Consider the following 21481-nt stretch of genomic DNA (forward strand, 5'->3'; position numbering starts at 1 on the left):
AACTGAGCCGGACAAAAGGCAGAGAAAGGAGGCTCTTTCACGCATAAGGGGTTTTCTCAAGAGCACATTGAGAGGAGGCCCGGCTGCGATCCGCCCATAGATTATCTGGCTGTCGGTGAAAGCGCGGCAGGTGCGTGTGCCGGGCTCAGGGGGGGTCACGGTCGGGGTGGGGTGGGGGGGCCCCCCGGTCACCACCGTGCGGAGGGTGGGACGAACTAGTAGACGGAGAATGCCGCACACAGCAGCTGCTGACAGGAATGTTTGCAGATTGTCACTCCCATTTAACTTGCTCTTTTTCTTTTCTCTCCTCTCTCACCCCCCCCCCCCCCCCCCCCCCCCCCCCCCCCCCATCCTTTAGGACCCCAGAGATGGAGCATGGTCTCCCAGGTTCCCCCCCCCCCCCACCCTCTCCCAGAGATGGGGCTAAACGGTGACACCCCGTCCACAAAGGCGACAAGCGGTGAGGGTCGTGGCCTGCCTCAGCGCCGTGTAATTGTGGATTAAACTGATAAGCATCATAGAATCCCTCATTTTTTTTTTTTTGGTGAGGGAGCATTAAGTGAATACCAAGTAACTCGGGGTTAACACAGTCTTTTAACGCCACCACCTCCCCAGTGGCGTCCTCTCAGACGCGTCCTAGACGTCAACATATGGCGAAGACGTGTGGCTGATGTGGAAAAACGGTTAAATGTTGCATTTGAACAACGATAGATTGATCACAACAGCAAATTTTGGAATTCTCCGACTTATCAGGGGGCTTTTAATGGAAGAATCGCCTCTTATCTGTATTTTCATGCATTCACAATAAAGTCTTATTACCGGAGTGAGTCTATCATACTCCCCCCCCCCCTGTGTCTTTGCCTGGAAATGGCCTCTTTGCACCACACAAGGTACGGCCTCTAATCTCCACCATCCCAACTGTGTCCCCATTCCAAACTGTGGCCCGAGGCTCCGTGTGGGTTCTCAACATAATCCCCCCTCAAAACTCCACGGTCCCCGCTATTCCACTGGGGTTTGGGCGAAAAGTGCTACACGTCAAAGCGGCTCCACGCTCAATGCCTCCTGTTTGGTTTTTTTTACGCACCATCTTCCAGCAAAAAGGGGATTAATGTCCCGACTATTATGAATAATGAGAATGAATAACAAACAGCCGTCTGTTTATCCGGCGCGATTAAATAAAGGAAAGAGTGTCCTTGTGCTTTTTTCTTTTTTTGTTGTTGTTGTATTGAACTGTCTTCGGGGGGGGGGGGGGGGGGGGGTAGAGGTGAAACACAATCAACAGAATGGGCTGAAATCGGCGAGTTAAGTTTTTACCGTCTGGTGCTTTAAGCCAAAGAAGCTGGAAGTCGACCCATCTCTTCATCGCTGTCGAAGAAGACGTTAATCATATCAGTGAAAAGACGGTTTTGTGTATTTAAGCTCACGACAGTCAGCTTGTGGAGGGGGGGGGGGGGGGCACTGAGGTCCTGTCCTCTCTTTATTCTTTTTAGTTGGTTTGTTTTTTATCTGTTTGTTTGATTGTTCGCAGGATTTCTCAAAAACTACTGGACGGATTACTTGCAAAATAAATCGGTGACAATTTGGAAAAGCTCGATTGAGTTTGAGGGAGCTGTTGGGCCTTGGTGGAGGTTTGAACTTTACTGGGCGCCATGTTTGTTTATTTGTTTAGCAGGATTACGCAAAAACTGTTTCCATCAAACTCAGTGGGGGGGATGTTTCCTGGGCCTGGGGAGAACCTGGTACCTTTTGGTGCAGATGTAGATAAAATTATAATTATTTTATTTCTACAACATTGCAGCATATAGGACGTTTTGTTGATGTTTTAGTGAATAACACACAGATCTAGATTTGTAGAGTGTGTTCAATTTGATCCATATATTTCTTTAAATTATTTCTGTTCTTATTCTATAGTTGACATTGTTTTTGTTGCTATATAAAACAGTGTTAAGTTTAAAGTATGTAAATTGTGGGTTTTGTGATAAATAAATCATTTAAGAATTAAATAATCATGTGTAGAATTGTTTGGTGAGGGAGGATGACTGTGATTCTCATGAGAATGATTCCTTACATTTATGTATTTTGTTTAATTGTGAATTTGGGTTTTAGAAACTCGATGGCGTGGGGTGGTTATATTCCAATTTATACATTTTGATTTATTTATTTACATTGATTTAATTATTTTTGCGATGCATAGTACAGGGGTGTTGTTTATGTCCAAGAGTAAAAAAATCTTATTTATTATCTAAGAAAATTAGTTTTAATATTCAAATTTATCTTGATCAAACTGAACAAATCAAGTCTATGAGTTATCGTCGTAATTTCAAGTATTCCTGATTACTGTGTTATACTTGTTACGCAATGTTTTCACAATTCCACTCTTGTTATGCAGCTTATTGATGAATAAATGCAGTTTAAGCTTTAAGTGATATCTGTAAGTTGCTTTCAAATATTAATTAAGTTCAGAACTGTGTGAAATTCAAGACTCGGTGGCCAAAGACTCAACTGGGACAGGAACATTCGAGATACTCTTGATGCTCACATAGAAAGCACAGCAATGTGAATATGCAATATACATTATTAAAAAGGAGGTTCAGGTTAAAGTTACTATATTGTTTGCTCACTTTATTCCATGTTAAAATGATTGAACTACTGTGGGAAAGAAACTTCAATTTCAAATAAAATAAAATCTTTTTGGTTTGTGGTAAAACAGTTATGTGTATTGACACTCTTGGCCTCCGTACTTCTAAAATTAGAGTAAGACTAAATAAGACACTTTTCATTGGACACTGCAAATGGCTGTGTGCATGTCACCCTGTCGTTTTAAAAAACAATTTGCAGTATAATTCAACACATACTTAATTATAACTCTGGTAATTGGCAGCTGTCAAAACAGACAAGGCAAGGACCAAATGAAAGTGGCATTAAAGACACTCTTGGTCCTAAGCGTCTCTTCGAAGTGTCTCCTCCATCTTCTCGTCTTCTCGCTCAGTATGTTCCAACACGCTCTGGCTCCTAAACTCTGTATCTGCCGCTGCCAAATGGACAATGAAGCTCGGAACGGGAATATGAAAATGAAATATGAAACAGTGGTGTGATAAACTGGTAGATAATCATCTTTTCATTAAACTTTCATCCCCAGTGACTTAAATATTCAAGAGCCCAATTACAGAGCTTGTATCTCCCTCTCCCTCCCTCTCTCTCTCTCTCCTTCCCTCATTCCCCCTCACTCTTGTTTTTCTTAACTAGAGCAGTCGGGGAGAAGGGTGAGTGGCTCCAGGGTTGAGTGAGAGCATCATTATGAGGCGGTCACACAGGGGGAAGGAAGAGATGACCTCTTGTCCCCTCGTGCATGAGGACGGGGAGCAGCAGGCCTGACGCTGGGCCTGTCCAAACACCGGGGCTGGAGAAGGAGAGGAGCCAGGGACGGACAGAGAAAGACGGGCAGCAGATACAGACGCGTGTGGGGGGGGGGCAGCCATGCAGGTCTGATGGATGGAGGGGTGGTGGGAGACAGAGGAAGAGACAGGATCAGACAGATGAGCTGAGAGGAGTATAGATTTTCCAGGCAGATAGTGGAAAGATGTGTGCATGGTGATGAGTGCCACAAACAGGGCGCATGACTCTCTTGTCTGCCTGCTTCTCTGTGTGTGTGTGAGTGTGTGTGCGTGCATGTGTGTGTGTGTGTCAGTGTATTAGCAGTCAGAGCACTGAAGCCCACGGGCGATTCCTGTGTGTGCTCGCGATAAAGGGGAAAAAGGGAGGAAGTATAACGGTGGAAGCGGGGCGTGGAGGAGGGGATGGGTGGGTTGGGGTGGAGGGGGTGAGAGAGGAGGGATGAGGAAGTTGGTTGGGGGAGGTGGCAGGGTGAGGGGGACTGGGGGGTGGGGGTGCGATGGGAAGAGAGAGAGAGAGATAGAGAGGGGGGGGGGGAGAAAAAGAAGAAGAAGAAGAAGAGGAGAGAGGAAAGAGCATCCAGCAGTGCAGGGAGCTTCCTCTGTGCTGTCAAAGCCTCTGGATCATGTCCCCATTGGTCTTTCTCTTCCACACACACACACACACACACACACACACACACACACGCACACACATGTTCCCTCACCCAATTCCTCTCTTCTCCCTCAAACCAACCCTCCCTCTCTCCCCCTTTTCCCTCCCTCCCTCCCTCTCTCTCATGAAAAGAGTGTCTTGGCAGGGTAATTAAGAATGGCCTCTAAACACAGGAGTATGGCAGGAACGCTCCAGATGAAAGTAAATGATTAAAATAATTACAGGCTGAGAGCTGACGAGCCAGAGTGTGGGGTGGCCGCCGGACATTTGTCGGTAATTAGATAATTAATCTGAATGCAAATGATGAGCCCTAACGAAGCAGTCAAGCTGAACCAGCGACAACTGCCGTGAGTGAAATGTGGTGGTGGGTATGTGTGTGTGTGGGAGTGTGTGTGTGTGTGTGTGGGTGGGTGGGTGGTGGTGGTGGTGAAGGGGGGGAGGCACATATGAATATGAGTGTAAAATATCCAACATCCCCAAAAAATGAACAGACTCCAAAGCAGCAGCAGCAGCCGCAGCATCATTGTAAATCAATAACAGTTTCTGGCAGTGACAGCTCCATGCTTCACTCTGTTTGCAACTTCCAGTGCAAGTGTAAAGTCGACATGAATACCTTGTTAAAAATATACAAGAGGCAGAAGCCACTGTGAGTTGTGCTCTGCAAAAAAAATTAATAAAAAAGAAGCAGAAGCAGAAGAATGAAAGAAAGACCGACAGAGAGATGTCTCCTCTCCTCGGGAGCTGAAATGCCAAATGAGGAGTATGAAGATGAAATGGCACCTGCAGGAAGAAAACAAATGCATGAGCAAATTGTGGATTTACTGCTACACACTCAAACACACACTCATTATTTCTCCACGTGTGTGTCGCTCACACACACACACACACACACTCTAAGCAGAGGTAAACATTTAACTTCATAGCTTATTCAGGGATGGGTGTTTTTTTCTTTTTCAAGGTTGGTTTCCTATTACAGGTGAAGATGTACTTGTCAGCATCCTCCGCTTGTTTGTGTTTAAATAGAGATCTGCTCATGGTTTATTTATTATGATTCCACCTGGTAATGTGTGTCGGTGGAAGATGTGGCAGCTCAGTCTTTGCTTTTACAGCACAAGGTTGGATTATCAATTAGATAAAAGGGGGGGGGGGGGGGGGACAGGTCCAGGGGCCGCAGACACCTGTGGGTCTAAAACTTTCCATCTTAACTCTGTGCTAATTGGGTCTAAATAATTAGATCAATCCATTTTTGATTCATCTGGTTGATCTAATATTTGTGAATCAAAAGAAACACAAATACTCTGTACAGGTGAAAATCTCAACAATTGTTTAATGATCAAATAATGAATCAATCAAAGTGACACAACTCTGTGAACTGCACTGTTTCTTCCCAGTGTTCCCAGTCACACTGATGGGTTGTAAATCGAAGGCCCTCCCTCCTCGTTAGTGTCAATTACGCAGCTCATCCACTTAGACCTTTCAAGAGACTCTGGAGGAGAAGTGTTTCTACCTGTCCACCGTTCTCATTAAATACAGACGGATCACCCGACCACTCACTCAGCCGGCTTCATCCCCGTCACTGGAGCCCTCTGCTGTGTGCAGGGACGTGCTGTGAGTCAACACGCACCGCTGGAGTGTCTTATTAGACCCCATTCAAGGGAACAGGGTCAGTGGTGAGAGCCATCATCCAACAAACACTTACACACAACAGACTTTCCAATCCGGTGTCACTGTAACTGCAGATGTACAGTAACTGAGATGCTGCTTAACAAGCCTGCAACTCAGATAAGTGGTGTTTAACCCACTAATAACTGCCTGGTTTCCCTTTTTATAGATAAAAGATCAATGCATGAAGTTCTGAATACTATAAATGTATGTTGTTGTTTCAGTACCTCTAGCAAGGACATTTTTTTCACTACATAACTACTGAACTGACTTACATGAAATGTTGTGGAGTGGTGGAGCATGACCCAAACAAGGAGCCTTTAAATTGGGAAGAATGGGCAGATCTTCTCATTCATTCTTTGACTGGATAGAAGGTTAACCCAGGTAGAGGTATGAACTATCAGTGTACGATTTAAAATAGGTGTCACTAAAACCATCGCTGGGGAAAAAAACAAGAAAATTTGAAGAAATGTGGCATTTTGGCTGAATTTGCTCATTTATTTACATGAATAGTCAATAAAAGATAGAAAACTGATTATCCTCTCTGGTCGAGAAAAGACAGATGTGAGAAAACTTTCCAAAAACAACATTGACAGGTGATGTCTTATGTTCCTACTTATAGAATGTGAATGTAAACACATTATTAAAAGACTGAAGTACTGCTCACATTTCTGTTGTTATTCAGCAGTTGCAATATAAGTAGATACAAAATGCATCTACGGTCAACAAGGGTAGAAATACCTGAAACTATCTGTTCATTCATGCTGCTCAGATCATATCAGTACTGAAAAACATTTTGTATGACCTTTGTACCCCCTTCAGCCTCCACATACATTTATAATCTGTGTAACACAGATATGTTTCCTCTTGATGTTTCTTCTACAATCTTCTTCTTGCTTCTACAAAGCAATTGCAAGGACTTATTTCACATTATCCAACCAAAACCTGGCCTCTTTAAATGAGTTGGTGGGTTTCGAACAAATGTCCCAATAAAAGCCCCCAAAATATTCAGTTAACAATGATCTGATGTGAGAATGGAATCAGAGAATATCTAACATTTATCAAACCATTTTTAGCATGAAGATAGAGACAGATGATTTTTCTGTCAAATCAACTAACCAAAAAATGATTGCTTCTTCAAAAGATAATCAGTTGTAAGGCTTTAATTGTACTGGGGGGGGGGGGGGGGGGGGGGGGACATACCTTACTGGTCTACCTACACATGTAATATGCACAAAAAGACCTAAACAACCACATCAAGAGCTTTAGAATGAAAATACCAAACAGATAAACACCAAAGAATCAAAAATGTACAAAATAGAAAACTAGAAATATACAAAAACAGTCCAGAGTGTCTGTCTTTTTTCAGCATGTCAGTGACACACACACAGACACACACTCAACATGGGATTCCTTCAGTCTTTAAGTCTGAGTCCTTCACTCCACCACCAGCTCGAACTCCTCCGCCTCCTCGAACACTGCGTTCATCTCTGCAGCCATCGCCTCCAGCTCCACGGTGGCGATCTGTGGCACCTTCCTCCTCCTCCTCTTCTCCTTCACCAAGGTCACCCCGGGGATGTTCTGGTCCGGCTCGGGCTGAGCTGCGCCCCCGTCCTCCGCCTCCAGCAGCAGCAGGGACGTGAAGGAGTTCAGCCCGGTGACCGACCCGGAGGCCTCCAGACCCGGTTGACAACGCCGCCCTCTCGGGCCCACCTCGGGGGTCGTCAGCATCTCGAAGCCGAAGAGAGTCTCGCGGGGGTCGGGGCTGTTGAGTGACCGGTCGCTGAGTCGGCTGTAGGACCGGCGCACTTTCTGGGACCAAACCGCGGCGTCTGGGTCCGACTCCTGGGGTCGAGAGGGCGGCGGGGATGGAGGGAGGATCGGCGAGGGCAGAGCGGCCTTCTGGTTCTTCTTCTTCTTAGCCGTGGAGGAGCTGCCGTGGTCCGGGTTGGGACCCGGGGTGGACACCTTCTGCTGGAGGTCTCCATCCGGCCTCGGGGTGTTCTCCTTGTCGTGTTCCGACGGCGCGGTGGTTTTCCTGGGAGCGATCTTCCTCACTGTTATCCGGCGTTTGACGGCTAAAGACGCGGCCGCCATTTTATTGTCTGTTTTCAAGTTGGCCTGAAGAGGAGGAGGAGGAGAACTCAGCCGCGGAGAGCGTCTCCTCAGCGGGTCGCTCGGCGTGTTGGACTCCGACATGACACTTCGAGGTGTCCCACCCTTCATACCGACCTTCACCGGGGATCACAGCCGGGGTTGATCGTGTTTAAATCGAGGAAGAAACCGTCCGTGTCCGGGGGATCGTGGCGGATCCGTTCAAATCGCCCGCCTCGGTCGCGAAACAGTGACGTGGCTTCCGGTGACGTGAACAACGCGCGTCAGCTGTCTCAAAGTTTTGCTGTGTAATCTGTACACACGCGAGCAGGAGACGCTACCACACATCATTTTGACACTTTATTTCCAACTCGTTGCTGAATATCCACCATGGAATACTTACTCGGCATCACGGGGCCGGATTTCGTGCTCGTCGCCTCCGATAACGTCGCAGCGAGCAGCATCATTAAGATGAAACACGGTATGACAATGCGTTAGCTTAGCATTAGCCACTCAGCCGGGCTGCTGTAGCTAATTTAACATACTTGGGTCCATATTGTCCTTTTATGCATTTCACAAATATCCTAAATACGTATTGTAGTACATCGCACCGTTGTGTAAGTTAGCCCAAATGCTCATATTGCCATGTAAACAGCGCATTGTGAATGTGACGGGAGCTAACGAGGCTAACCGGAGCTAGGTTAAGTAACAAATAATCCGTATCGTGCTATTCTTGCTGAAAAGTTTGGATTTTCTTCCTTCCTCTAATTGCTCCATTCAATTTAAAAAACCACCAAACAAGTGGTTGAGTTTTTGGTTCTATAAAATTAAAGTTATTCAGTCAGACACTTAACAGCGAAAGTGAAAGTCATCGCTGCATCAACGTCCATCGAAACTTAGCATCTTTAGTCCATGTTCATTCTAATCATTACAGATATTAACCTGTTTTTCAATGTTCTGTGTTTTTCCAGACTACGACAAGATGTTCAAGCTCAGCGAGAAGATTCTGCTCCTGTGTGTCGGGGAAGCAGGAGACACTGTGCAGTTTGCAGAGTACATCCAGAAGAATGTGCAGCTCTACAAAATGAGGAATGGTAAGATATCCTCCAAGTGTGGCATTTTATACACTAGACCCAATTTGTGTTACCTGTGCACAAACCATGCCTGTTTGATCATGTTTAATCAAACACGCATAGTAATGTGAGAAGTAATCTTAATCAATCTGTGCAAATTCCCAAGTTGTCTGAAGTTTAAAGTTTTGATTGAAATACGACATTTGCTGAAGTAAATAATGAATCAATCATCTTATCCTTACTTTCAGGGCCCTGTCCTGGTCATTAATATACATATATATAATATTGTTATGAGAATAAAAAAGAGAACAAACTCACAACCTTGTGTCTGATGCCATTTCCCCCCCACTTTCTATTTCTTAGGTTATGAACTCAGTCCATCAGCAGCAGCAAACTTCACACGAAAGAACCTTGCAGACTATCTCCGGAGCAGGGTAACTACCACGATGAATTAAAAAAACAATCCATTAGAAGTTGTTTTTGAAGAGTTAACAGCCTCCTACTGAAGAGATATTCCAACGAGTCCATTAAAACCACTTTGAAGTTTCTTCGCAGTGTCATCTAAAAAATCCTAACTTTTCCTGAGCTGCCAACCAGCTTTATGGAAAACACATTTATATGTTACTGTCAGTAATTTAGTTAGAGGAACTTTTAATAGTCCAAAGTTTCAGCTCCTTTATATTTTTAGTGTTACATTTAAAATCCCTAGTTCCCTGGTATCAAGGCAGGGCTTAGTAATTCATGCGTTGTAGAATTTGAACAGCATCATAGACATAATCAGATATGTTCATAGTAAACATGTATAATAACCAGTTACTCACAATTTTCAGAGACAATATAATTTAACATGTTAATTTAGCCCCATATATTTGTAGTTAACTCAAAAGCAGCTACTTTGCCAAAGTCAACTAATGGGAACCAGCGATATATGATGTTTCATACTATACCATTAAATATGATTCTGTGAAATCAACAGTTGTCTTTGAAAATACGACTGCAAATTGTTTTTCACACAAAACAAGCTGAACAGCCGTGTGGTGTCTCCCCAGATGTAAATTCATCTTTATAGAAGTACCATCTGCCGCAGTTGGTGTTACTACGCGTTCTCAGACCTCGTGTTGGTTTCAAATGTGTCTTTTTAAACCAAAATTGTATTCAGTTCCTGTAGCAATAAGACTAATTTCCATAACTTAAATATAATTCTCAATTCAAACTGCAGGTACGATCAGCACATGTATACCAGCAAGATGTGTGATAACATTTCAGCTTAAAATTTGTTGAGACCAAAACAGGAAATTATAACACAACAGAGTCCTTGCTTGTCTGGATGTTGTGACACAGTCATGTTAGTTACAGAGGAGCAGTTGTCCCAGTTTCAGGTGGGAATCAAGTCTCACCTGCAATTACACCTGCGTCTGTGTCCTTATCAGCGTGAGGCATCGAAACTGAAACAACAGATGCATTTTGACAGAGGCAGGTACATTTGTCAGCTTGTTGTGAGTGGTGATAAAGGTTCCTCCCTCTGAGACTTCAGGACAACACCTGAGCCTGTGCCAACCCCCCCCCCCCCCCCCAACAGCACAGCTCCTCTGGGTATATATTCAAAATACCCGGGTTTCGACCTTTAGTACTCGGTTTACCAAGATGTAACCAAACAAGATATGTGAAGATACAATTTATTTTCCTATTACTTATTTAAGCTTTGATTTAACCAGATGATGTATTTGTATGCATGTTGAATTGTTCAAAAGTGTGATTGTGAGTGTGTCAGCCGTGTGAGAGACTGGTGAACTGTCCAGGGTTTACGCTGCCTCCTGCCCCCCCTGCAACCATTAGGGGATGAGTGTGATAGCCCATGAATGGACGGATATTAATACTGTGTATAAAACAAAATTACAACACTAACAAAATTTGTATTAAGAGAATTAATGAGAGCAAAGGAATTATATATATTTCGATGCATGGCTCATTAATCCTCCATCACTTACTACTTTACTCATGTGGTAGTAAAGTTAATATTTCCTTAATTTCTTTGTTTTGTGCTTCAGAAAACTTTTCATCTTAATATTTTAAATTGTTTAATGGTATTTTAGTCACAAAACAAAAATACACAGCAGGTTCCTCGTATATAGTGGTAATTATGTCACAACATAGTTTGTTATTGCTTCTTTTCCGCCATTGTTTTTGTTTTTTAGAAGTAACTCACTCTTCCCTATGATGTCTCTGCTCCTTGAATCTGCTCACTGCATCTCTTGCACTAATTTGTTAAGAGTAGTGCAGCCGCTGCCTGTCACAATAGCAGAAGGGTGAAAATAATTACAAAAAACAATTAGTGCGGCTGAGAAGGGAATGTGGGACACATCGAATGGAGGATAGGGATCGAGCAGGAGGAGGAGGAGTGGGCGTCCTATGGGAGAACAACCAGGCCCAGTAGACAACAGCACACAGACTGTGTGTTAGTGTGAGAATGACATCAACATGTACACTAATACAATATACATGCACACAGAGGGACCTATAGGATTAAGATCGTATTTTTCAGTCAAGGTTGTATATGTTGCGGAGGATAACATTTATATTCATGTCTTGTCACAAGTTGCAACTGTATCGTTATTTTCATGCCTCACGGTGATGAATATGGTTTCATGAGTGCAGGATTTACTAATGCCACGTTCTCAGGAGTGCTCAGAAACTGAAGCAATAGCAGTTTCTTTCCTGCATCCCACACCTTCCTCCAGCTATGCTCTTTTCACATTCATCAACCTCCAGAGTACATGGACATTTGCAAATTATGTTGTATAAACAGGTTTTTTTTTATGGTGATTTTTTTCTTTTTTTTCATAGCCCCCCAGAACATCCTGAGTATGTAGAATATCTAATGTGTGTTGTCCGTTTGAATGTGAAACAGGGAAAGAAATCATCTGCTAAAATCTTGAACTGTGGTGGAAACTTAGTTTTTTAAGATAAGTAAGCAATATGCAGGAGTTAGTAGAACGTAGAAGAATTCTGATTTTTTTTTTTATTATATCATATTGGGATCAAATATAATTTTGTTGATGATTTTATGCACAACTTTGGGGTTTCGGTCTATAGTTGATTATTTTTTATCAACGATTAATCTTTAATCTATCAGACATTCTCCAGATTACAAGCTGAGGCCTTCATATTTCTAATTTGTGGGGGGAAATGGTCAAATAAATTAAAAAGGATTTTGAAAAAGCATTGACATGTAAGATTTTTGCCTTAAAACACCTTAATAAATCTTTTACTGGTTTCATCAAAAGTTAGCTCTTCAATAATATTGTATCGTGATATATAACACTTCAAATCAAAACTAAATTCCAGAAAGCTATAGAGTTCACCTGCTGTTCTTTACAATTTTTTAAAAAGCCCAACATGGCCCACGTGCAACACACAACTGCTCTCTGACCACAGGCTGGTTTCCCAGACATGGATTTACCTCATTTGTTGTCTTAAAAGAGAATTTAATTGCAGATTTTCTTTTTTCTACCGACCTCGCTCAGCTCCTGTCTGGGGACGTGGCTGCAAATCGGTTTTAATTAATCTGATTAAATCATTGCAGATGAAAGTTCAACCCTGACAGAAAGCAAAGATAATGATCTGCTCTTGAATATCAAATCTTTTTTTCTATCCTTAAATTATCTTCTGAACGCCCCCCCCCACCAAAAATACGTGACTTGATCCCGCCAGTGTGCCCAGACCCCCAGGTTAAAAACCACTGACTGATAAATTAATCAGTGGTATATTGTTAATTCTGATGGCCTTATTCCTGCAGGATAAATTACAGATGAAATTACCCAAGTGGCTTCAGACCTCCAGGAGGTGTAGTTAGCTAAAGTCAGCAGCGCATGTCAGCAGCAGAGTGAGCGTAACCCTGTTCACATACGACTGTGTACTTACCAGTCTGCCGTCCGGAAAAACAACTCCACTAACCTCTGGAGTACTGCGTTCACTCAAGCTTTAGAGAGCAGACAAAGAAACCAGAAAAGAAAAAAAACACGAGCGGTAAGCATAATCACCTGAGGCCTCGACTCTGCTGCATGCATATCAGTAATGATACACATGAAATTCACCACAGAACAAAACAACAACTGCAAAGTTCTGGGGGCATAGAAATTCAGCTTCTGCTCTGATTCTGTTTGTTTTATTTTTTCCCCGTTTCATGTGCTGCGATGTAGTTGTGTGTTTAAGATTAATACAGATTGAACTGATGGATATTGGCAGGTGCCCCAGTGAGGTAGTCTAAAAAGTTTAGCAGGATTGGGTAGGTGTTGGGATGCTGAGACACGAGGTTAAATTGAAACCGAAAAGACTCAGGGGAGGCAGGGAGTTTATAAATACCACATTTCATTTTGGGCCTTTTTTTTTTAGAGGTTTATGTAGAAGCCCAAAAGCCTCGCAGTCATCAGTTTCTGTCTGTGTGCGGATGTTTGCTGCAGTGAGCTGGAGAAGTGTGAAGTTTGAATCCTGTCAGTGAGGCCACAGCAACAGTTAGCCCCAGTGCTGTGGTGATCTACAGCTGGCCCCATATGGGTTTGTAAAATATATTTTAGCACACAATGGGCACAAATAATTACTGGTGCCATATTGCATGCAGCTCCCCTGCTCCTGCACAGATGAACAATTAATACAGCAGATTGAGGAGAAATGCCAATAAAGAGAACACGCCCCGGGGCAGAGTGCAAAAATAGGGGGGAGGGAGGCAGGGATGAGTGGGGAGGAAGGAAAGAAGGGAGGGAGTGCTGGAACGTGGAAGAGGAGAGTTTGGGGATGAGTTTGTGGCGGTTTACGAGCGACATGACCTTAATTTGTGTCACAGCCAAAGCGGTTTTTGTTTTCCGAAGCCGATGCCTTAAAGGAACAGTTCAACATTTTGGGAGCTACTCTAATTCACTTTCTTGATCAGAGTCGGTTGAGGGGATTAATAACACTCTCGTGTCTGTGCTGTGAAAGTGAGGCTGCTTCATGAAGCTCATTAGCTTAGCATAAAGACTGGAAACAGCTAGCATTGGCTCTATCCAAAGGGAACAGAGCTCGCCATCACTGAGAGCTGCAGCTATTGATAGTCAATCGACAAAAAATCGACAGAAAATCAACAGAAAATAAATCAGCGTCCATTTTGCTAATTAATCGTCTGAATCAGTTTTCAAACATATATAACAAACCTTCGAAGGTTCCGGCTACTTAATTGGGAGAATTTGCAAAATTTTAGTTTATTTGACAATGTATTTTTGGTTAGACAAAACCATTTATCACAAATGAAATCCCCAACACAATAGTCAACACTGGAAATGTCTTGTTTGTTTAATTTATACTAAAACCAAAATTTAAACGGCAACATCTTGTTTTTACTAAATATTTGGGTCAAGCTGTTTCTTAGCAGTTCCCCTTTTATTTCCATACTTTACGCTGAGCTAAATTAAACAAACCATTTCCTATACATCTTCTCAATTTGTATTTATCAGTTTCGGTTCGTCACACAAATCATCAAAACCACAAGTGAGAGAACAAATCTCCCAAAATGTCTGACTCTGGCTCCCAAAGCAGACGGAGCAGTTTTTTTTGTTGCTGAAGGCGCCGGTTGTAACACACAGGTGCAGCTTTTGTTCGGCGGCTGAGAGCGCGACTCGCGGCAGGGGGATAAAACATATGATGTGTATTGTTTGCATGCGAACCTGGGTGTGAGTTCAGGTGGCGGGGTTAACAAGGTGCCTGGTTCCCTCCGAGGTGACATGGGAAGGGAAGGTTATTTTGATGCCAAGTCCGTATTATTGTTACAGTGTAACCAGTGAGGCAGGTGTCTGGTGGGTGGGGTTGATGCCACTGGGGCGTTCGCAAGCTCACGGAGGAGTTGAAGCGCACACACACACAGACACACACACACACACACACCATTTTCATCCTGAGATTCACACCCCTTGTGCATACTCATAAACACTGTTTCTCTTTCTCACGTGTGTGTGTGTCTGTTTTTACAACCATCGTTAACACACACATACGCTGGAGCCTACTCCTTAGGGAGCGTAACAATCACCGTTGCCCTTGTGGCAAACACGTCTCCGACGCACCAGTCACAGACGTAAGCAGGTCGGCCGAGAGATGAGTTGAAACGAGAGGGCAGGTGTGTAGATCACAACTCGCCTGGCGTCCAAATGAATCATATTTGCCTCTCCGCCACATTGTGTTGTTTCTTGTTGCATTTTAATCGAGAACACGGCACCGCGCGTGGAACTCCGTAAGTCGCTTTGAAAATTGTCGAGCTTTAAAGGGATTTTTAAAAGATGAGGAACAGGGGCTCGCAGGAAAGAAAAACGAGGGGAGAAAATTAGTGTTTTGGAGGAAGAGAAGGGAGAAGAGGCTGGAAGCGTAAAAGATGTAATTTAAAAAAGAGAGAGGGGTAGGGGGGGGGGATAGGGGGCAAGAGAAACGACTTTAGAAGTTTTTAATGAGCCCTGGCACTACTCCAGGGCACAGGGTGAAGGCGGCGGAGAGGGGGGGGGGAGAGAGAGAGAGAGAGTGAAGGAAGGGACGAGGAGGGAGCAACAGGGGTGCTGACTCCCAGCAGATGTCACACACTGCCAGTGACACCCCCCCCCATGCACACACAAACACACACCTCCTCTGTCCTGTGACACCCTTTCACCTTTCCTCTCCCTCCATCACTATCCAGCCTCCCCTCCCTGCGCTCTCACTTCAGCCTCTCGAGTGTCTCTCTCTCTCTCTCTCACCGCAGTTAACGGCGTGTTAATGTGCATCAACCCCCCCCCCCCCCCTCTATGCCAAAGTGAAAAAATCAAAGTCGATAATTAGGAGCAGTTTATTTGGGAGAAGTTGAGAAAGTTGTACTTTTCAAGTGAGAGACACATCTGGCTCCCGGTTCAACGCTGTAAACAGAAGGAGTTTTATGAAATGAGGTTCAGTCTGTTTCACCCATTTTGCCGATACAGTAATATGCTAATGTCAATGTTAGCACCTGTAATTGGCAGGAGAAAAGAAAAATAACTAAAACAGAAAACCTGGCACCTCATGTTTACTGATCACAAAGGTTTATTAGCTGCCGGATGTCTTCAGATGTAAAGGAGCACTATCCTTTTTCTGAATTCTTTAATTAATTCATCTTTAACTGCAAATGGAAGAAATGATCTCCTACCCAGCACCATTATAAATGTAGAAGATGAAAAGGTTTGCTAAAATTGTTGTTGTGTAATATACCAACTAGAGCTGCCACTCTATTAAGAGTCTGTAGAGTCTAAAACGCTCTGAAAGAATATTAACAGATAAATGTCTGGTGGTGGTTCAACGATTTCCTAAATCATTTGCTTCACACCATTTGGTTTGTTTTTTAGTTTTTTAAATCAAAATGTCCCCACTCTGCTGACTTCCTTGTGGTTAGAGGTCTGAGATCTCAGGGGTATTAACCATCTATAATTAAACTCAGCTGACTTCCACCTCTGGCAGGAATTCTCTAGCACGATTGGACCAAACTCGTCACGTGCACCAGAGTTGGAAGTCAATGAATCAGTGTCGTGTGTAATACACTGCTCATTTCGTCCCCTAGCTTTGGGTAGAATGATCATTTTGTATTGTGTTAAATGTGAAATGTGAAAGTGCTCAATGGAACTCACTTATAATCAATAAATTTCTTTAAAATATTAGATTTAGACTTTGAGACATTTCATTTTGGTGAAAGCTGCCATTTTAGCTGATGCCAACATTTCAAAGCTGTCTGTATTGAGTGAGGTTTACAGTCAAAAGAGCTTGCATTCCATTTTGAACTCAAGTACTAGTTTGCATCCTAGTTATAAGAAGCAAGATCTGAATATTACTCCTCCACTCACTCCTCCCTCCTCCCTCCTTTGTCCCCAGACTCCGTATCATGTGAACCTGTTGCTGGCGGGCTACGATGACACAGACGGCCCGGGTCTCTTCTACATGGACTACCTGTCCGCCCTGGCCAAGGCTCCCTTCGCGGCCCACGGCTACGGAGCCTTCCTCACTCTATCCATTCTTGACCGTCACTACAAACCAGGTCAGAGCTGAGAATCACCCGCTGCTTCTTTTTCTGCCGTTTATTGTTCCTGTGAGTCTGAGAAAATACAAACTAAAATGTAAAAGTGTCCTGCAGAGGTTATGGAAGTGAATCATACTCTGAGTCAGACTCTGGGTGCCTTAAGAGGTTTTGTGAGATACAATTTGTTTATCTAATCTATTAATTGGACAATAGTCTTCATTGCAAACTACTTCCCTTGTCTTACTAATGAAAGATGTTCTCTCTTTTTAGATGTAATTAATGTTTCTGTTATTATCTCTTTTTAATTGACCTGTTTTCTGTTTTAGATCTGACCCGGGAGGAGGCGATGGATCTTCTGAAGATGTGCATTCAAGAAGTGAGTTCAAGTAGTTTTACTCTTCCTCTTTGGATGAGTAAGAATAATACTCATCTTAATAAAGTGTTTATTATATCGCTCAGTTTTTCACTTTTGTAGCATCCCTCCACAAAAGTAGCCTCCAACATTCTCCACTGTCCTCTGTGACTTGTGTTTACTATTACTACTGGGAGTCCAGTGGAAAAGGTGAGATGTTAGCTGCATACAGGCTCTAGTGAAGCGTTCTGTCCGGTCAGTCCACACAGAACTTTGACCTCGTGTCAGTCGTCAGGTGCCGGGTGGATGAGAAGTCGGCTGGCGGCTAAACGGTCTTCACCAGACTGACTGACAGCCAAATATCGCTGAACAAAAATAGATTTCTCACGTTGGGACCATGGAAAGACAGCAGCAATATTTTATTTATCGAGTCTGTGATTTTAAATGGAATCTGGTCAGAGTTCAGAGACACAACTTAACACAACGTGGGGTTTACACAGTGGAGTTTAGTCTTCAAAAGCCACATGATAAAGAAGAACACAACAGGGAAGGGTCTTAGTTTGAATCATTGTTGATGGTTGCAATTGAAATAGCAGAAGCATATCTATTATTCCAATTGGGTTAAAACACTTATTAAGACTTTCTATATGAATTGTCCTTAATGAACCTAATTCCACCTTTTCCTTCATTTAACGTTTCCTCTTTTCTTTGACTTCATTCATTCTGCTTATTTATAATTAATTTACTTCATCTGAATACTTCTTGTATAATTCTTGATATGTGTCTTCTCTCCCGTCTCCAGCTGAACAAGCGCTTCGTCCTGAACCTCCCCTCCTTCACAGTCCGTTTGATCGACAAGGACGGCATCCATGACCTGGAGAAGCTCACCGTCGTCCCTGAATCCAGTCCGGCGCTGAAGGCTCAATAGTACTGATCAAACATGTGGTCGACAAAAGTGAATATTCCTGGGGTTATTATTGTTTAATATTATTCCGTACAAGAGCCTGAACATCTTTCATAAATATTTCACAGAGCATTTCCAGTGTGTCTTTATTCATTGGGTTTAATAAGGACGACCTAAAGTGAGCACTAAAAAGTAGTGATTGGTTAAGGTTCTAAAATCTCTAGTCCTAGATGTAGTAAAAAAAAAAATATATATATATAACTTCATTATATGATGTCATTATGTGACCTCATGGTGACATCATTCCCTCCATGTGATCATCTGATCTATAAAGGCTTTGCCTGGTCCTATAAGATGCAGAGATATCTGGAAAATGCATTTTTGCATCATTTGTTTTAATGATGTACCTTATATGATGAAGACTTGTTTTCTGATAATTTCCCTTGTTGCTCTTTATTGTCTTTCTATTTTCTGCAGAATTATAATGGAAAATATGTTTTTGTGTGACCCTGTTGTTGATGAGAGGGTTAAGGGAAGGGTCTTAGTTAGAATCATTGTGGATCGATACAATTGAGAAAGCAGAAGCATATCTATTCCAATTTAGTTAAAACACTGATTAATACTCTTTCTATATGAATTGTCTTTAATTAACCTTATGAAGCTTATTTATAATTTGTTATAATTTCATCTGAATATTTTTGATTATCTTATATCTTAATACTTCTTGTATAATTCTTGTGTCTTCTTTCCCGTCTCCTGCTGAAGGAGCCCTTCATGCTGAACCTCCCCTCCTTCACTGAACGTTTGATTGACAAGGAGGTTATCCATGACCTGGAGAAGCTCACCGTCGGCGCCAAGTGACCGTTCACTGCTCCACCACAACCCTGACGCCCTCTCTTCTTTTTTTTTTTTGTACTGTTGACCTCCTTGCTCTTTCTGTTCCAATAAAAAGTGACACACACACAGTTGAGATACAAGCTCTTTGTCCCTGTGGTGCTTTCTCGTTGCTCTCATGTCTGCTCATCTGCACATGGAAAGAGAACAGCCTTCTGGCTGTGTACTTTTGCAGTGTACTTCTGCACTTGTTCTCAGCCAGTGTTCGTGCGTGTAATGTATACTTTCTCATGCTTGTGCACGTGGAGCAGAACATGGCTGAGCATATGATGTTACTTGGAAAAATGGGCAAAGTTTACGTTTTTTATCTGTCCATAAATGACAAATGATTTAATGAGTCAAATAATCAGTTTAATCAGCTTTTAAATACTTATTCGTTTTTGAGTTGTCGAGTTGAATCAACACTTTTCTAACAGCAGTGAATGTGTGGTTACAGTCTGAGTAGTTAACAGTAAATACTGAGCTGATGAATCAGACTGCACTTGATTATTTAGCTCTGCAGTTGATTAAATCTGGTGAATTCAATTGTTGTGCTCCTTTATTCTGAAACTTGAAACCCAAACTAACTATAATATCTAAGCAAATTCTATAATGAACATTGTGAAAAGTTTGGAATGTTTACTTAAGATTTTTGCAGTCAAACATGTTAAAAACGTGGATTTGGGAAATGTAAATTAGGGTCAGGAAGAAAAAACGATTTGCTTCTTAATTCGCCTCGTATCATTTGCTGCTTAATGACAATAAATATAATTACCAAGAACATGGTTAAAAAAAGGTTTAATTTATATACTGTATAGTTCTGTACTGGCTGGTACTCGTCCATGGATCCTGTTTGGTGTTGGAGGCTCAAACCTACTGATCAAAAATATGGTCAACACAATTGAACATTCCTGGTATGAATATTTTTTAACATTATTCTGGATAAGAGACTAAATTAAAGTTTTTCATTAATATTTCACAGAGTATTTCCAGTGTCTTTATTCATGGGGTTAATAATGAGTACCATCTAAATTGAGCACTAAAAAGTATTGAATGTTTTATATTTTAGTCAAGTGATTGGTTGAGGTTCTAAAATCTCTAATCTTATTTGTGGTAAAAATATATATATATAACTGCACTATATGATGTCATTATCTGACCTCATAGTGACATCATGGTGACATCATTCCCACCATGTGATCATCTGATCTATGAAGGCTTCGTCTCTTTCTATAAGATGCAGAGATACCTTGAAAGTGCATTTTTTAATTATGCGTCTCAATGATGTCACTTATATGATGAAGACTTTTCGGATCAATAATTGCCCTTGTCTCTCTTTATTGTCTTTTTCGGTTTTCTGTAGAATTAAAATGGAAAATGTGTTTTGTGTAAGAAGCAAATCATCTGGAGACACAGTCCCAAGTTATGTTCTCACCAGGTTTGGTGAAAATCTATCTATTCATTGCTGAGTCATTTTGTACACACACACACACACACACACGTGGGCAAAAACAAAACCTGGCATGTGACTGTCTGGTCATTTAATCAAGATAATTCCATTTCTAATGTGATAAAACACGACCTCAGTGATAAACTATCAAGAGGCTTCATTTCTGTACAGGAGAAGTGTTACAGTAAGTGAGCATACGTGTGTACAGCTGCGTGCGGGAAAACCAGGCCAAGCTGGCAAAATCACAGCTGAATATGTGTGTGAGAGAGAGACAGACACTGAGTGTGTGTCTGTGTGTGTTAGTGTGTGTGTGTGGCTCTCTCACCGTCTCCTCTCCCCACCACAGACAGGTGATTAATAAACATTAAACAATCCCTCCTCTCTCAAACACACCGGAATCTGACGGGAAGAGCAGCATATGTTTGCCTGCAGGCAGAGGGAGAGATGGAGAGCAGCCCCGCTGAGTGTCAGATAGAGGGAGAGAATAGGGGAGAGGAGGAGGGGGGGGGGGGGGAGGGTGGTTAGGTTACAGAGAGGGAGATGAAGGGATGGAGGGGGGGGGGGGGGGGAATTGACACAGGAGGGTAATGAGCTGGGAGGAGAGAAAGGGGAGATACGGCAGGTAGAAGTGATGTGTGAGGGCGTGCGAGCAGGCGACACGTGTATGTGTGCAGTCCCTGGGAACACGCAATTGTGTCGAGTATCTCGTCCTGGTTAAATAAAGCAAACGACCGCATGAGAGGTCAGAGAGATGCATGATGGGATGTGTGGGAGCGGAGGTGTGGGGCCTGCTGGCGGGGACACTCCCAGGTAGACAGTGTTCAGGGCTGCAGCTGGAGACCCCGAGTGTGGAGGGGGGGGCCCTGATATTCTTGAGAGGCCCCTTGGGGTGCAAACAGCAGATTTGTCACACGCATTGAGTGTGTGTCTGTGTGTGTGTGTGTGTGTGTGTGTTTGTGGGTCTAGCGTTCAGGGTCTTGTGTTGGCAAGAAGC

At 42.8% G+C, this 21481-nt stretch overlaps 2 protein-coding genes across 3 annotated transcripts; one reads left to right on the forward strand and one right to left on the reverse strand.

Moving 5' to 3' along the window:
* Nucleotides 1–6181: 6181 nt before the first annotated feature.
* On the reverse strand, nt 6182–8039 carry cdca5 (cell division cycle associated 5). The gene has a single exon (XM_053447147.1). It carries the CDS (start codon nt 7933–7935, stop codon nt 7147–7149), a length of 789 nt encoding a protein of 262 aa, XP_053303122.1. The 5' UTR covers nt 7936–8039; the 3' UTR covers nt 6182–7146.
* A 30-nt stretch (nt 8040–8069) lies between these two features.
* psmb2 (proteasome 20S subunit beta 2) lies at nt 8070–20016 on the forward strand. 2 transcript variants are annotated; one of them, XM_053447149.1, is made up of 7 exons: nt 8070–8284; nt 8775–8897; nt 9240–9310; nt 16764–16926; nt 17235–17284; nt 18063–18230; nt 18930–20016. In XM_053447149.1, the coding sequence occupies exons 1-6, from the start codon at nt 8194–8196 to the stop codon at nt 18186–18188; spliced, it is 624 nt and encodes a 207-aa protein (XP_053303124.1). In that variant the 5' UTR covers nt 8070–8193; the 3' UTR covers nt 18189–18230; nt 18930–20016. The 2 variants fall into 2 exon arrangements, with proteins under 2 accessions (XP_053303124.1, XP_053303123.1); XM_053447148.1 differs by having other exon boundaries at nt 18063–18215.
* The last annotated feature ends 1465 nt before the right edge of the window (nt 20017–21481 follow it).

This window comes from Pleuronectes platessa, chromosome 18, assembly GCF_947347685.1.
Source record: "Pleuronectes platessa chromosome 18, fPlePla1.1, whole genome shotgun sequence".
In the NCBI taxonomy this organism is placed as follows: domain Eukaryota; kingdom Metazoa; phylum Chordata; class Actinopteri; order Pleuronectiformes; family Pleuronectidae; genus Pleuronectes; species Pleuronectes platessa.